This window comes from Nansenia antarctica, assembly GCF_963989245.1.
Source record: "Nansenia antarctica genome assembly, chromosome: 12".
Classification (NCBI taxonomy): Eukaryota; Metazoa; Chordata; class Actinopteri; order Argentiniformes; family Microstomatidae; genus Nansenia; species Nansenia antarctica.
This window is the reverse complement of record NC_137682.1, coordinates 28,229,709-28,244,742: the sequence shown is the minus strand read 5'-3', so window position 1 is coordinate 28,244,742 and position 15,034 is coordinate 28,229,709. Positions and strand designations below refer to the sequence as shown.

At 44.8% G+C, this 15,034-nt stretch overlaps 2 protein-coding genes across 2 annotated transcripts; one reads left to right on the top strand and one right to left on the bottom strand.

Moving 5' to 3' along the window:
- Nucleotides 1-1,232: 1,232 nt before the first annotated feature.
- LOC308169052 (cilia- and flagella-associated protein 45-like) lies at nt 1,233-5,201 on the bottom strand (the record flags this gene model as incomplete). Its single annotated transcript, XM_080543687.1, has 12 exons — nt 1,233-1,308; nt 1,432-1,656; nt 1,795-1,988; nt 2,230-2,343; nt 2,471-2,617; nt 2,789-2,918; nt 3,033-3,211; nt 3,396-3,566; nt 3,930-4,061; nt 4,239-4,382; nt 4,807-4,926; nt 5,181-5,201. 12 exons carry the CDS (start codon nt 5,199-5,201, stop codon nt 1,233-1,235), a joined length of 1,653 nt encoding a protein of 550 aa, XP_080399813.1.
- Nucleotides 5,202-6,595: 1,394 nt separating this feature from the next.
- On the top strand, nt 6,596-13,970 carry LOC308168267 (uncharacterized protein). Its single transcript, XM_080542788.1, has 3 exons — nt 6,596-7,074; nt 12,346-12,421; nt 12,618-13,970. The coding sequence occupies exons 1-3, from the start codon at nt 6,853-6,855 to the stop codon at nt 12,749-12,751; spliced, it is 432 nt and encodes a 143-aa protein (XP_080398914.1). The 5' UTR covers nt 6,596-6,852; the 3' UTR covers nt 12,752-13,970.
- Nucleotides 13,971-15,034: the final 1,064 nt, after the last annotated feature.

The following is a 15,034-nucleotide window of genomic DNA, read 5'->3' as shown; positions in this document are numbered from 1 at the left end:
TTCAATTGCGTAGAGTCCTAATCTGTTAGAGTGCAGGGAAATCCCTCGGGCCCAACTTGAATACTTTAAAGAAGTGGCCTTGCACCTAAGTACCTACCAACAGATAGAACCCAGGGCCCAGTTGTTCAAAACGTTTCATCTGGATCAGAATGATCCTGATTCTGTTTTGCTATCCAGGATCATTTAGGATATATATAGGGTCTATTTGGTTGATTTCGAGCCGTATAGGGGAAATCAGCTAGCTCGATCTGATCCAGATTAAAGGTTTTGAACAACAGGGCCCAGGAGATGGATATAACTGACACCATAGTGACTGGCTGACTCATTTGTACCATTACTACATAACATCCTAAATGAGTATAATACTGATCATAACAGAATCACGATTGAACAAAATATAATCATCATGACATGGTTATACTGACTTATACTTGTTACATTTACATTTGAACCATCTAGCAGATGGTTTTATCCTCAACTACTAGAGATTACAGGGACAGTCTCCCTGGAGTGAAATAGGGCTAAATGCCCTAGTGGCGTTCCCAAGTTACCCCAGGCTACACTAGTGGTGGTGTTCAGTGTCCAGTTGGGATTTTAACTCATGACCTTCTGATCACCATCATAGGGAATATCATAACAGATGAGAAATCTGTCCCCTCACAAATCCACCAGTTGTGTGTGCTGATGTCATGTACTATGTACTGACTACTTTTAATTAGCAAATCAATCAAACTAGTTAAATTATAACTTTCTTTATGATCATGACCTTTATGACCTGGCTGAAAGATAAATATAGTCTAAATAAAATTGTGTTCAGTTGGTCTTGGGTACTTTTAATGGATCAGTGTGAGGGACAGTCAACAATTGTACAAACAAACGATTTGATAATGTAACTTATTATGAGTAGATATTAAGCCACAATTCGTCATCTGGTACTATCAATAGTTGGAACGTTCAGGTGAACACATTTACATTTACATTCATACAGTTACATTTACACTTTTCAAAAACATTCATGAATCATAATGTGCAATGTATACAGACATCTTTATTCAGAAATGATCTAATGATTATGCTATACTAGTTTCCAGCCTGTGCAATTGATTTTCTGTTTAGTCAACTGTTAGTAGCTTTAGTCAATGTTAAAAAGAGTGACAGTTTCTCTTTTCAAAAAGTAGGATCTAGGACTTTTCCCACCTGTTTTTTTAAGTTTAGGATTTGCATTAATAATGCTAGTGTTCCAGAGTAGGTAAGGCATGTACCTTCCTCTCCACTTCATTGCAGTATTTTTCTGGAAGTCCAGCAGCCCTGAAAGAAAAAACGAGTAAACATGAATTGATTCGGCGTATCGAAAATGGCCTCTTACTGTAGTTTACACACTGTAGAAAGCTTAATGTAAATGCTCTGTCTTTTCTATTGCAATTCACTAACTTGAGTTCCTTCAGCTTCTTCTCCTTGATCTCATCCAGGCGTATGCGACGCTGGCGGGCCTCTTCGTCCAGACGGTCTCCCTCTTTGAAGACCTCCCTGCGCTGTGTGACGGCCTGTAGCTCACGCTCCCTCACCTGCTGACGTATCCCGTCCGCATGGCGAAGGACCTTCTGCCTGTGATTGTCCTCCTTGTCCTTCTCCTTAGAGATGGACACCTGCTGGGCTCTGGTGGAAGAGGAAGCAGGGCAAAGAGACTGTTTGGAACTATAGTTACAACTATAGTTAGTACTGTGTGTAATATTTACTTACGAGCTCAAAAGGCAGTGTTTGTCTTCCGAAGAAAGTGTGACATTGCGGACATACCTCAACACCCTCTCAAATTCAGCCCTCTCTCGCCCGGCCTCAATGGAAAGGAGGTGCTCTTTGTGGGTGACCTGCTCCAAGCGCGCTGCCTTCAATCTCTCCTCCTCCTCTACTTTCTTTTTGAGCTGCTCTTTCTCTTTTCTCCTCCACTCCCTCTCTGCAGCCTCCTGGTTCCTCCGGGCTCGAAGCTCATCCTGACAGTCACATAGAAACACTCCCTGTTAATGTCTCCATGTCCTCTACAGCCAATTAGGTATCATACTAGAATAGCAACTTGTTTGCCTGGTCGCCACAACAAAAGAAATAGGTGTTGGCTAATAGAACAAAGGGTTTGGTGCAACTGGGCAAGCAAAATGTCTTGAGCTGAAAATGAGTTCAGGATGGCTGTTATGGTTGTGTGTGTTAAGGGGATAAATAAGTGAACTTGATGCTAACCTGCTCAGCTTTGAAGTCTCTGTCTCTCTCCTGCAGGGCTCTCAGTCTGGCCACCTCCTTCTCCTTCTCTCTCTTGATGCGTGTCTGTTCAGCCTCATACTCAGCCTCCCGCTCCTGTAGGTCATACAGAAATGAGTCTTTGTCCACCTCAAAGACTAATCTATTGGTTTGTGTGTGTTGGAGGGGGGGGGGGGTACTGCACTGATCCACACAGTACACACATTTTGTACTGTATTCTCACCATTTTCTTGCGGGTGTACTCCATGGCTCTGAGGTTAGCCAGTCTCTCCTCTTCCTTCTTGTGTTCCTTGGCCAGCAAGCTGTCCTCATTGATGCGGAGGATCTCCAGTTGCAGCCTCCGCTGCTCCTCCTTCTTCCTCTCCAAAGCCTGTACCCACACAACCACAGATTGATCAGTCAGCCACACACACACACACACACACACACACAGACATACAGTGCATATACCACACGCAGCCTACGTCCATACACACCACTCTGAGTTTTCAACTAGTTTGTTCCAGAATGATTATAGAATTGCTGTGCTGCACTAAAATACCTCCAGCTCCTCCACCTGCATCCTCTCTAGGTTCTCCAGCATCTGCTGCCCCTCCTGCTCCTTCACCTCATCCTGCAGCATCCGGTCCTCCAGACGCTCCTGCATCTGATTCACAATCAGCTGCTTTCCCCTGGACACTCACAAAACAGAGGAAAGAGTTGAGGTGTTGTATGGTAGAGACAGACTGACGTCTGGTGTGTGTGTGTGTGCGCGTCTGTGTGTGTGTGTCATAACGAGGCCTCACTGGATCCTCTGATGTTTGCGTTGCTCGACGATCTGGTCCTGGGCCTCCAGGGCTCTCCTGCGGTCCAGCTCCATCATGGCATCCAGATGCGTCTCCTCCTCTTGCAGCTCAGTCAGGATCTGCTGCTTCTCCAGTATCTGAGCATCACGCACTGCGTGGCATTGGGCACCTAGGATCAGCTGAGGACCAGAAAGGTACCCACATGGACAATAGGACACACACGCTTACACAGAGGTGGGAGAGTATGGTCAGTGAGTAGGTAAGATACTGCAGGAATGTGTTAGTTAAGTAATTTAAAATATATATATATTATAAAGGAGGTATGAACCACACAAGTGAAAGAGTGACCAGTTAATTTCCTACCTCATTGAGTTTCTTGACTTCATCCTCCTGCTCCATCCTCATGGCGTTGGCTCTCTCCAACAGGTACTGAGCCTTGTCCTTGGCCTCGGCCTCCAGCTCACTCAGACCCTGGTTCTTCTGACGCGACAGGTCGGCCTGACGGATATTAGCCTTCCTCTCCTCAGCAGCATCCTAGCCAGAGTTAACCATAGTAAACTTAGGTCAGTTTAGGCCTACACCTAATTGTTAAGGACAGGACTGTGGTAAGCTGAGCTGATCATAGATCTGTGTTGTAGGTGTTGAAGCAGATATATGACATAGTTCGTCATACAGCTGTGTCATGTATGAAGGGTTGCTCGCAGAAGAGCAACAGAACACACAAACATACACAGATACACACACACACACACATATACACAGATACAAACACAAACACACACACACACACACACACACACACACACAAACACACACACACACACACACACACACACACACACACACACACACACACACACACACACACACACACCCTCACAGAGCAACATTCCTCACCATGGCGTCTTCCCTTTCCTTCTTCTGGGCTCCCAACATGGCGTCCCTCTCTTCCTTGGTTGGAACTTGAGATGCTAATGCAATACGCTTAAACTCAGTCGGCCGGAAGATTATGGACAGACCAGGTGGATCCTTACTTGAGATCCTGGCAAAATGACAGTAAATTTGTTCTGAATTTGTATTTGACCACTGGTAAAGTCGTTGTACATGTTTACTGCTACAATGCTGCTTTTGCCAAGTCAAATACTTTAGGATAGGCTTTTCTTAATGTTCATCAGATAATTGCAGTGCATGTTAGTAACTGGATACTTGCTTCAGGTCACGGATGAGGTCCATGGTAATAATGCGAACTGTCTCTGGTTTCTGAGCCTTCTGACTTGTAGCAGAGCAGGGCTGGACCCTGGGTAATGAGCAGCCCCTTCTCTCAGAGTCTTTCACATCACAGGTTGACAGCTTGGGTGGGAAAAAAAATCCAACATAAATTTCCACCATATCTCTCTGATACTCACCTACTTTGAGGTGTAGTGCTGAGGCACAAACATGTACATTTCAAGCCTGCAAACTGTGACACTTTAAATAACGTGAAAAAATACTATTGTGCAATATGACAACCCTAGTTGACTATCTGTGCAGTATAGTACAGTGGATTGTGTACATAGCCTTTATTTATGTAAACCAGCTCCTTACCTTCTTGTGATTTTATTCTTTTTCTAAAAGTTTTTTTTTTTTTTTCCTTTCCTAACACCAGGGGAGCCACCCCTCCTAAATTTCGTTGTTTGGTACCTGTACTGTAGCAATGACAATAAAGTCCATTCATTCATTCATTCATTCATACTCTGCTATTAACCTCCCATGACCCACCTGACCTGTGGCTCACCTGTTTTGGGGTTCCAAAGAGACTTTCATCCACATGGGAGGTGAGGGCATGGGTGCGATAGCGGCGTGGATGGGAGCTGCCCAAGCCTCGTTTAGATGAAGAGCCAGAGGCACTCCGTGTCTGGAGGCGAGACAGGACATGAGACAGGACATGAGTCATGTACAAACCTCCACTTAGCTACTAATGATGCAACGAATGTCAGAGAAGTGTGTCCCACGATTCAAAACGTTAGCTACCATGGTCTTTCAAATTGTTCTCTCTCGCCAACCAACATGACATAATAATTAAAACATTGAACAGAAGATCAACAGAACACCATTATTATAATACGAGATAGTATTATGAAACAGCAGTCCGGTGTATGAAGCAGGTACCAGTTCCTTCGCCTGTATCATTGTAGGCTGTGGGACGTTTGCACGAAGGTGTTTTGTTGTTGTTGCGTCTCCATGGAAACTACTGCGCTGCACGCACGCGTCAACCCCAGCAGCGTCAGGCGCGCGTCTCAACCGTGTCTCACGCTGCTACCGCGGCACGCCACCTAGAACAAAAACAAAACAAAAAACAAATATTATGGACATATTACTACTAGCCTACAGATGGCATGTATAACTGTAGGGGGCCGGACTTATATTTATTTATTTTATTTAGGCATAATTAGCATATTATTGTTTAATATTTTAACTTTCTTTCCAAATGTATGTTATTAATGGCTTATTATCAGTGTTAACAGACTCCTGACACCTATACTGCAGCCAGCCACCAGGGGGCGATCAAGATATTTTGGCTTCACTTTGTTATTACACATTGTAATCATTTTCAGTTATCAATCATGCAAAATGTCACTCTCAGACAACCTGAAGCGTAAAATTCACGTGGAAAACCGCAGTTTTAATGAGGAATGGACTGACAAGTACGCATTCATCTGGCCAACATTTAGTAAAGCAAAACCTGTAGGCTATGCCTCATCTGCACTGAAACGGTAGTTGTTGAAAAACGATACAATCTTCGCCGTTACAATTATACAAGGCATGCATCTTTCAGAGAATCATACCCTGAGAAGTCATACCCTGAGACTGCTCCTCCTGAGACATCTACTGCACCCCAGAACTGCGTCTCCTGAAGACACCCGCTTTTCCCCTCTACTGTGTCCCCTAAAAACTTCTATTGACCCCGTTGTACTGTTTCTCTGTTTCTCCAGATATATAAATAAAAAACAACAACCTGAGCTGGATTATTCTTCCTGCTACGACTGGTCACTGGTGGGTTGATGATTCATTTGCTTAGTCAAATGTATTGATTGTAAGTCGCTTTGGAATAAGGTGTCTGCTAAATACCAAAAAATGATGCTGCCATGAAAGGAAGCATTTCTGATATTGCCTCAAGGTGCAGTGCCCAATTGCCAGTACGTTCAGCTCTCAGAAACTTGCGAAGTATGTCCACCATATCCATGTACTGCAACCAGAGGGCAGCTGTCCTGCTACAGGATTTTAAGTATTCACTTTTGCTTTTGAGTTGTTCCTTTATTCTGAGTATCACATCAGCATTGCAAGCCTTCTCTGCAGACACTGATCCCTCCATCAACTGTGCATAGAGGACAGCAACTTCATCCAGATCAGATGCATGCAGGTATCTTTGACCCTCTTATGGAAGCTTGGGCTAGTAATATAAGTAAGTCCAAGATGGCCGCGCGCTTAGACGCTGCAGCTCGGGGGGCTACCACACTGGTGTTTCATTGTGTTTTTAATTACATTTGTATGTTCACTTTTTTTTTGTAGTACTTATAGGGAACAGTTGTGTATATAGTACCTACAGCAGGCTCGACTTATTAGAAGTCGGCACGCAAAACGACAAGATAGTTACGGCGGATTTCCTGGAGCAATACAGGATTGACAAGGACATCGCAAGGCTACCGGGAGAGCCCTGGTTCACAGTCCCCTCCCTGAGGCGGAAACGCCGGCGGCGAGACCGTAGGAAACGGCGAGGCCGCCGGTGAGGCCTGCTAGCAAGATTGAGACGCAGCCCAAACAAACCAGCCTGACGAACAAGATGGATGAACTGAGACTACAGGTGGCCAAAAACAACATCGTAGGGGATAGCTGTGTGATTATTCTGACCGAAACCTGGCTAAATGACAACATTGTGGACGCTACTGTTAGCTTGGAGGGACGAACGCTGCACCGCGCTGACCGAACGCTGCTTAGTGAGAAGACCCGCGGAGGCGGCCTCATTATATCTACGAAGGACAGCTGGTGCTTAAACACGAAAACTGTAAGTAGCCACTGCTCCCCAGACCTGGAATACTTGACTGTTAAATGCCGACCCACATACCTCCCTAGGGAGTTTAACGCGGTGCTAATTACATGTGTGTATATAGCGCCTAGCGCAGACAGCAGAGTAGCATTGGCGCGACTATATGAAGTCATCAGTAGCCAACAAAGCACTGATCCACAGGCTATTCACATCATAGCGGGGGACTTTAATCATGTCGACCTGAAGGCAGTACTACCCAAGTTCTATCAGCATGTGAAATGTGCAACGAGAGGAGAAAAAACACTGGATAAGGTATACACCAACATCAAACGTGCTTACAAGGCTAGTCCGCTAGCTCATCTAGGCATGTCTGACCATGTGTCAATCCTCCTGATTCCTGCATACACTACAATGGGGAAAAGTGCTCCCATCACCACTAAGACTGTCAGAACCTGGCCAGAAGGGTCCGCTCCACTGCAGATCTGCCTAAATGACACCCTATGGCAGGAATATGAGCATGAGGACCTGGAACAGTACACGTCGTCGGTTCTGAACCACATAGTGAACTGCACCAACTCAGTCACCGTGGACAAACGGGTCCGGGTCTACCCCAACACGAAGCCATGGATGACTGGGAAGGTCCAAAAACTGATCAACGAGAGGGACAACGCCTTCTTCGCAGGGAAGAGCACACCGCTGTACAGCTCCATCAGGGCCAACCTAAAGCGCGGCATCAAAGCGGCCAAGGCAGAGCACAGAGAGAAGATTGAGGAATGCCTCCTGAGCAACGACTCCAGGCGGATGTGGCAGGGGGTTCAGCAGATGACAAACTTCAGAGCCAACAGGCTCACAGCCGCAGAGGACGACCCCCTGCTGGCGGGAAAGCTGAACACCTTCTACGCCCGGTTCGACGAGGGGCGAACGGAGGTAACCGCAACACAAACACCACTCTCTCCAGCTCTCAGCAGCCTCACCCTCACAGAGCATGAGGTGAGACGCGTACTGAAGGCGGTGGACCCCAGGAAAGCCTCGGGCCCGGATGGCGTCCTGGGACGGGTGCTGAGAGACTGCGCCGACCAGCTGGCCGGGGTTTTCACCAACATCTTTAACCAGTCCCTGTCCCAGGCCACCGTCCCACCCTGCCTGAAAACCTCAACTATCATCCCAGTCCCGAAGAAAAGCACGGTGAGCTGCCTAAACGACTACCGCCCGGTGGCACTCACACCAATCATCATGAAGTGCTTCGAGAAACTAGTCCGGGCCCACATACTCACACGCCTCCCGCCCAACCTGGATCCATACCAGTTCGCCTACAGAGCCCACAGGTCCACAGAGGACGCCATAGCGACGACTCTCCACGCCACTCTATCCCACCTGGAGAGGGGAAACAGCTACGCGAGACTGCTCTTCGTGGACTTCAGCTCCGCCTTCAACACCATCCTTCCAGACAGGCTAGTGACCAAACTACTAGACCTGGGTCTATCACACTCTATATGTGCGTGGATCAAGGACTTCCTGACCGACCGCCCCCCGAGGGTGCGGGTGGGCCCCCACACCTCCACAGCCCTCAGCCTCAGCACTGGGTCCCCCCAGGGCTGCGTGCTAAGCCCCATCCTCTACAACCTCTACACCCACGACTTCACCCCCGTCCACCCCAGCAACTACATCGTAAAGTTTGCAGACGACACCACCGTGGTGGGATGTATCTCGGGGGGGGACGAGGCGGCGTACAGGGATGAGGTAGAGCAACTGAGCAAGCTGTGCAAGGTTAACAACCTGCTGCTAAACAAGTCAAAGACCCAGGAATTCATCGTAGACTTCAGGAGGACTTCAAAAGTCCGAGATCCAGCCCCTGCTCATCGACGGAGAGAGCGTGGAGAGAGTCTCAACCCTCCGATTCCTGGGACATCACATGTGGGATGACCTGGCCTGGAAGGACAACACAAAAGGCACCATCAAGAGGGCACAACAGCGGCTATACACCCTGAGATGCCTCAGGAAAGAACACAACAAGCAGGAGATACTGGTGGCCTTCTACCGCGGCGCAGTGGAGAGCATCCTCACCTACGGCATCTGCAACTGGTTCTACAGCTGCACAACAGCGGAGAGAAACGCGCTACAGAGAGTCGTGAGAACAGCACAGAAGATCACCGGCGCCCCCCTCCCCTCTCTGGAAGAGCTGTACAACACACGCTGTCTCAGGAAGGCCTCCAAGATCTCCAGGGACCCGACCCACCCTGGGCACGTACACTTTATCAGGCTGCCCTCGAAAAGGAGGTACAGGACCCCGGCCGCTAAGACAAACAGACTGAAGAACTGCTTCTACCACAGGGCCGTCAAGGCCCTGAACACAGCAAAGGCCTAAGTTCTGGGCCCAGGACAGTCTGGACGGATTGTATGGCAGCTAGTGCTGAGGCACAAACATGTACATTTCAAGCCTGCAAACTGTGACACTTTAAATAACGTGAAAAAATACTTTTGTGCAATATGACAACCCTAGTTGACTATCTGTGCAGTATAGTACAGTGGATTGTGTACATAGCCTTTATTTATGTAAACCAGCTCCTTACCTTCTTGTGATTTTATTCTTTTTCTAAAAGTTTTTTTTTTTCCCTTTCCTAACACCAGGGGAGCCACCCCTCCTAAATTTCGTTGTTTGGTACCTGTACTGTAGCAATGACAATAAAGTCCATTCATTCATTCATTCATTCATTCATAATACAAAAAATACTTAAAAAGTGTAAAAGGTCAATCTTTTTTTTTTAATGGGTTAGGGTTAGATGGTCTGATATATATTTTTAGGAATACCTGGAATATGAAATTATAAAAACCTTTCATTACGAATATATTGCAAGAAAACGAACCCACTGGTTCCTCTTGACCCACTTACCTGTATGCATCTATGGGTTAAGAATTTCCTTTTACACACATATAGTACTGCATCCAACTCCATGTCTCATGTAAAACTCATGTTTCTGGGTGATTGTGGACAGTATTGAACACTTTGTGTGGACATCAGACAAGAAGACATGCATAAAAACATTATTTAACATGGGCGTCAAGGGGAAATTGTGGCATCACCAGTTTCAGTATTTTTCAATACTTTCCACCACTTGGATTTCTTAAGACTTTTGATATGTTATGAAGGACATATCCATGAGACTAGGACAGTTGAAAGAGTTTCTGTTGCAATTTGTCTGAGGTCATATTGTATATGCCTGTACTATCAACCCACTTCTGTTCTCTCTCCATCTGTCCTCTTTTCACTCTGTGTCTTGTCTTGCTGTCTGTGTTTTGTCTGTTTCTGACTGTGACATGGCTGTTACTGTCTTCATTGTCTGCGTGTTTGTACTGTCCGTGTCTCTCTCCATGATCTACTCTTCTGTTTGCATGGCTCCCTTGTAAAAGAGACCTTGGTCACAGCTCCCCAGGCTAGACTGTAAAAAAAAGTACATACATACATGAAAGCGCACACACACACACACACACACACATAGACACACACAGACACACGCGCACATGCACACACAGACACACGCACACACACACGCACACACACACACATGTCCAGACACGATATCCAAACCCAGAAGCAAAGGGGAAAACAAAAGTAGTGAAGAAGATATATAAGTCAGAAAATATGCAACCGTGGCCTGTGGTGGTCCAGTGGTCTGGCACCGCTGTCTACAGTGCACACATGTGCCCATGTTGGCATGGGTTCGAGTCTGGCCCATGCCCTGCTGACATGTCCTCTCTCCTTACTTTCCTGTCTGTCTTTACTATATCTGTCCAATAAAATGAAATGTGAGTGGGACAACCCAACTCAGAAAAAATTACTTAAAATGTTATATATTTTTTAAAATATGCAACCGCCTTGAACCGACCTGAAAATGTGTGCGTAAAATGACACCAGGACACCGGACGCCCCGCTACAGGTTAACTCTGGCACATCTGAGCTCTTATCCAAGAGATCAGAGATTAGAAAGACTTCACACACAAACACAGGAGGCTAATTCCCCATGTCAGACAAGTGTGTGTGTGTGTGTGTGTGTGTGTGTGTGTGTGTGTGTGTGTGTGTGTGAGAGAGAGAGAGAGACAGAAAGAGAGAGAGAGAGAGAGAGATGCAACCTGCAACAAACCTATAGTGTGAATTGACCATGTTGTCCAGGTCAAGCATGCATTTATCCTTTCCATAGAACTAGCAGCACTTTGGACAGACTAGGAGACATAGTTGTTGGCTGTGCCTGCTTCTGGACGTACAAACCATCCCTCCACCCTCTCACTCCCTCCACTGTGGCTCTGTGCCTCTCTCTCATGCACTTTTAACAGAGAAATAACCAAACTGCTGCTTCAGCATGTTTCTTTTCCCTTCTATGGAACTACAGTCTGTTGATCGATCTTGAAACAGCCTACTTAACCAAACTTACTGTAGTTGTAGACGGCAAGTATGTAGAGAACTGAACCCTGTATTGTGATTTAGAGAAATGTACTTTTACATGACAAATATTTCTGAATAATTTTTTTCTGGTGAGTTTCTTTCTGCTTGCTTGATGCTGTGAATTTGATCTTTTATAAATCATGCTCAGACTTGCTTCACTAACCAAGAGGACAAAATAATAAAATTATTATTATTATTATTATATTATTTGCAGATGGTGTTTATAATTGTATAATTGTAAATATGATCAATTTATCCCTGTAGCCTGTTCTCTTGATTGTAGTTTCTAGTTGATTGTGTATTTCTGTAATAGTTTATGATAGGGTACGTTTCTGAAGCTGTAGTATTGTGATATGTTTTTTAATCTATTGTAATATTATTATATTAAATCATATTTAATTGACTAAAGCTGAAGCATGTTCATGTTTAAATGGGTTTGGTTCTCTACATACAGTTCAAACACCTGAAAAAAAGATACATCTGGTGGCTGGATGGTGGGACCATTGTTGTACGCTGTGTTTCTATGTCTGCTTAGTCTAATCCAAAGTCACACTCCCTACACTTGGACTGTCATGGTCATTCAAGCTTGGTACTGTACTGTAGTATAGCCAATAGCACCTACTATAGTCGTAGCTCCTGCCTAGAAAGCCCTCCCACCTAGTAGCAAGGCCCGTCTCGGCCAGCCTATTTTAATCTTGATTTATTCATCTCTGCCTATCAGGAATGGTCCCATCCGTCAGCCAGTGAAATAACCCAGAGGTCAGTTATAATGGCGACTCAGCCTTGCTCATCAGAGCTCCCCCTGCTGGCTGTGTCAGAGTCCTACATGCTCACCTCTCTGCCTCTTACAGGTGGACAAGCTTGATGCCTCCGAGTCCCTGAGGAAACAGGAGGAACAGGCCACAGAGTCTCAGCCCATCGTTTATGGTAGGAGCTGTACGCTATGTTTATTGTTTATGGTAGGAGCTGTATGCTATGTTTATTGTTTATGGTAGGAGCTGTATGCTATGTTTATTGGATCTGTTATTTTCTTGGGCCACATGGTCTGTTATTCTGTTATTTTCTGTCTGTTATTTTCTTGGGGCATATGGTCACGTGTGTATCCCCTGTGCTTGTGTTTCAGGCACGCCCCAACTCATGCTCACTTCGGGCACCAACGTGGCTGTGCCCCCCCAGCAACCCTATGGCTACGGCGGATACACAGCACCGGCCGGCTACAGCCAGCCCCCCCAGCCTGGCTTTGGCTATGGCATGTGAACCCACCCCCCCCCCCCCCCCAGTCACCTCTGTTTCTCCTTGTGTTCCTCACCAGCTCCCATGGTCTTTCTACTCACAACAGGGGATTCAAACATGCGCTCATTAAATTATTTTTTATTATATTCTCCATTATAAAACTGTAATGAAGGACTTTTTATTTGTATTGTTTTAAAATAAATTTGATCACATGTTTTTGTTTTGTTTTCCACATTCCATATTTATGACTACTTACATCACTAGAATGAAGGTTTTTGTGTGTAATGATGTATTTCTTTTTATGTTTTTTGTTATGTAATTAAGTGGACTTCAGAATGAAGTAACTGACCTTGGAAATAGGCGGAGAAGCAACTGATTTGCACTCTGTTGTGAGAAGAAACTAATATAGAAATCTCTTAATTTTGATGTACTGAACATGTGAACAGCTTACATTGTCTTTTGTCTGTCTGTATAATGCATTTCATTATTGTATATTCTGGAAAAGGTTACATATAATATTTGAACATATATTGCCACCCAATGGCTATAGATAGCAACACTAAGTAATGATAGTATATTCTGCACATGCGTGTAGCTTTATGGAGTTTTAAATGCATACAGACTGTATGTGTGAGATCTAATGATCTAAATAAGAATTTTAATCCCCCCTCAGCTATATTGGCTCTCTAGTCAATCCAGTAGATGTTAGTCCTCCTGTGTTGGCTCTGTGTGTTCTAGGTGACCTTCTGTTGTACCGTGTACAGTGCTTGTGTGTGAGTCTGTGTATGTGCAAGGGGACCAAGGCTGACTCCTAGGGACCTGTATGTGTATTTACTCACCACCCTTCTTGTGCTGAGGTCTGTGTCAGGTATTGTGGTGTTTCTAGGTCACCATAAGTTTGTGTGGACAGACCAAATGATACATTTAAAAAGTGGAGACCTCCACTGTCCTGTCTTGAATTTACTGAAAGCCTCCTAGCACTAAAATCACCGTTAACCATTTGCCCACAATGGACTTGAGAGTCTTAGTGCTGTGATGCTTTAGAGAAACGTACCCGTTGGGTTTAGTGTGATTGGCACTGAGAACAAATAGTAAATGAGATGAGGAGACAGTGGTTTGGTTTCCCAATGTCAACTTGATCAGGTCAGTAACACTCCTGTAGGTTAGATATTTAGATGGTTATTATGAATAATTAGATCTCAGTACATAATACAGTTCTTTGTCAAGAATGGTCTGAAATAAAAGCCTGTATTTACCTTGATGTATTCTCTCAATGCTTTCAATTGCGTAGAGTCCTAATCTGTTAGAGTGCAGGGAAATCCCTCGGGCCCAACTTGAATACTTTAAAGAAGTGGCCTTGCACCTAAGTACCTACCAACAGATAGAACCCAGGGCCCAGTTGTTCAAAACGTTTCATCTGGATCAGAATGATCCTGATTCTGTTTTGCTATCCAGGATCATTTAGGATATATATAGGGTCTATTTGGTTGATTTCGAGCCGTATAGGGGAAATCAGCTAGCTCGATCTGATCCAGATTAAAGGTTTTGAACAACAGGGCCCAGGAGATGGATATAACTGACACCATAGTGACTGGCTGACTCATTTGTACCATTACTACATAACATCCTAAATGAGTATAATACTGATCATAACAGAATCACGATTGAACAAAATATAATCATCATGACATGGTTATACTGACTTATACTTGTTACATTTACATTTGAACCATCTAGCAGATGGTTTTATCCTCAACTACTAGAGATTACAGGGACAGTCTCCCTGGAGTGAAATAGGGCTAAATGCCCTAGTGGCGTTCCCAAGTTACCCCAGGCTACACTAGTGGTGGTGTTCAGTGTCCAGTTGGGATTTTAACTCATGACCTTCTGATCACCATCATAGGGAATATCATAACAGATGAGAAATCTGTCCCCTCACAAATCCACCAGTTGTGTGTGCTGATGTCATGTACTATGTACTGACTACTTTTAATTAGCAAATCAATCAAACTAGTTAAATTATAACTTTCTTTATGATCATGACCTTTATGACCTGGCTGAAAGATAAATATAGTCTAAATAAAATTGTGTTCAGTTGGTCTTGGGTACTTTTAATGGATCAGTGTGAGGGACAGTCAACAATTGTACAAACAAACGATTTGATAATGTAACTTATTATGAGTAGATATTAAGCCACAATTCGTCATCTGGTACTATCAATAGTTGGAACGTTCAGGTGAACACATTTACATTTACATTCATACAGTTACATTTACACTTTTCAAAAACATTCATGAATCATAATGT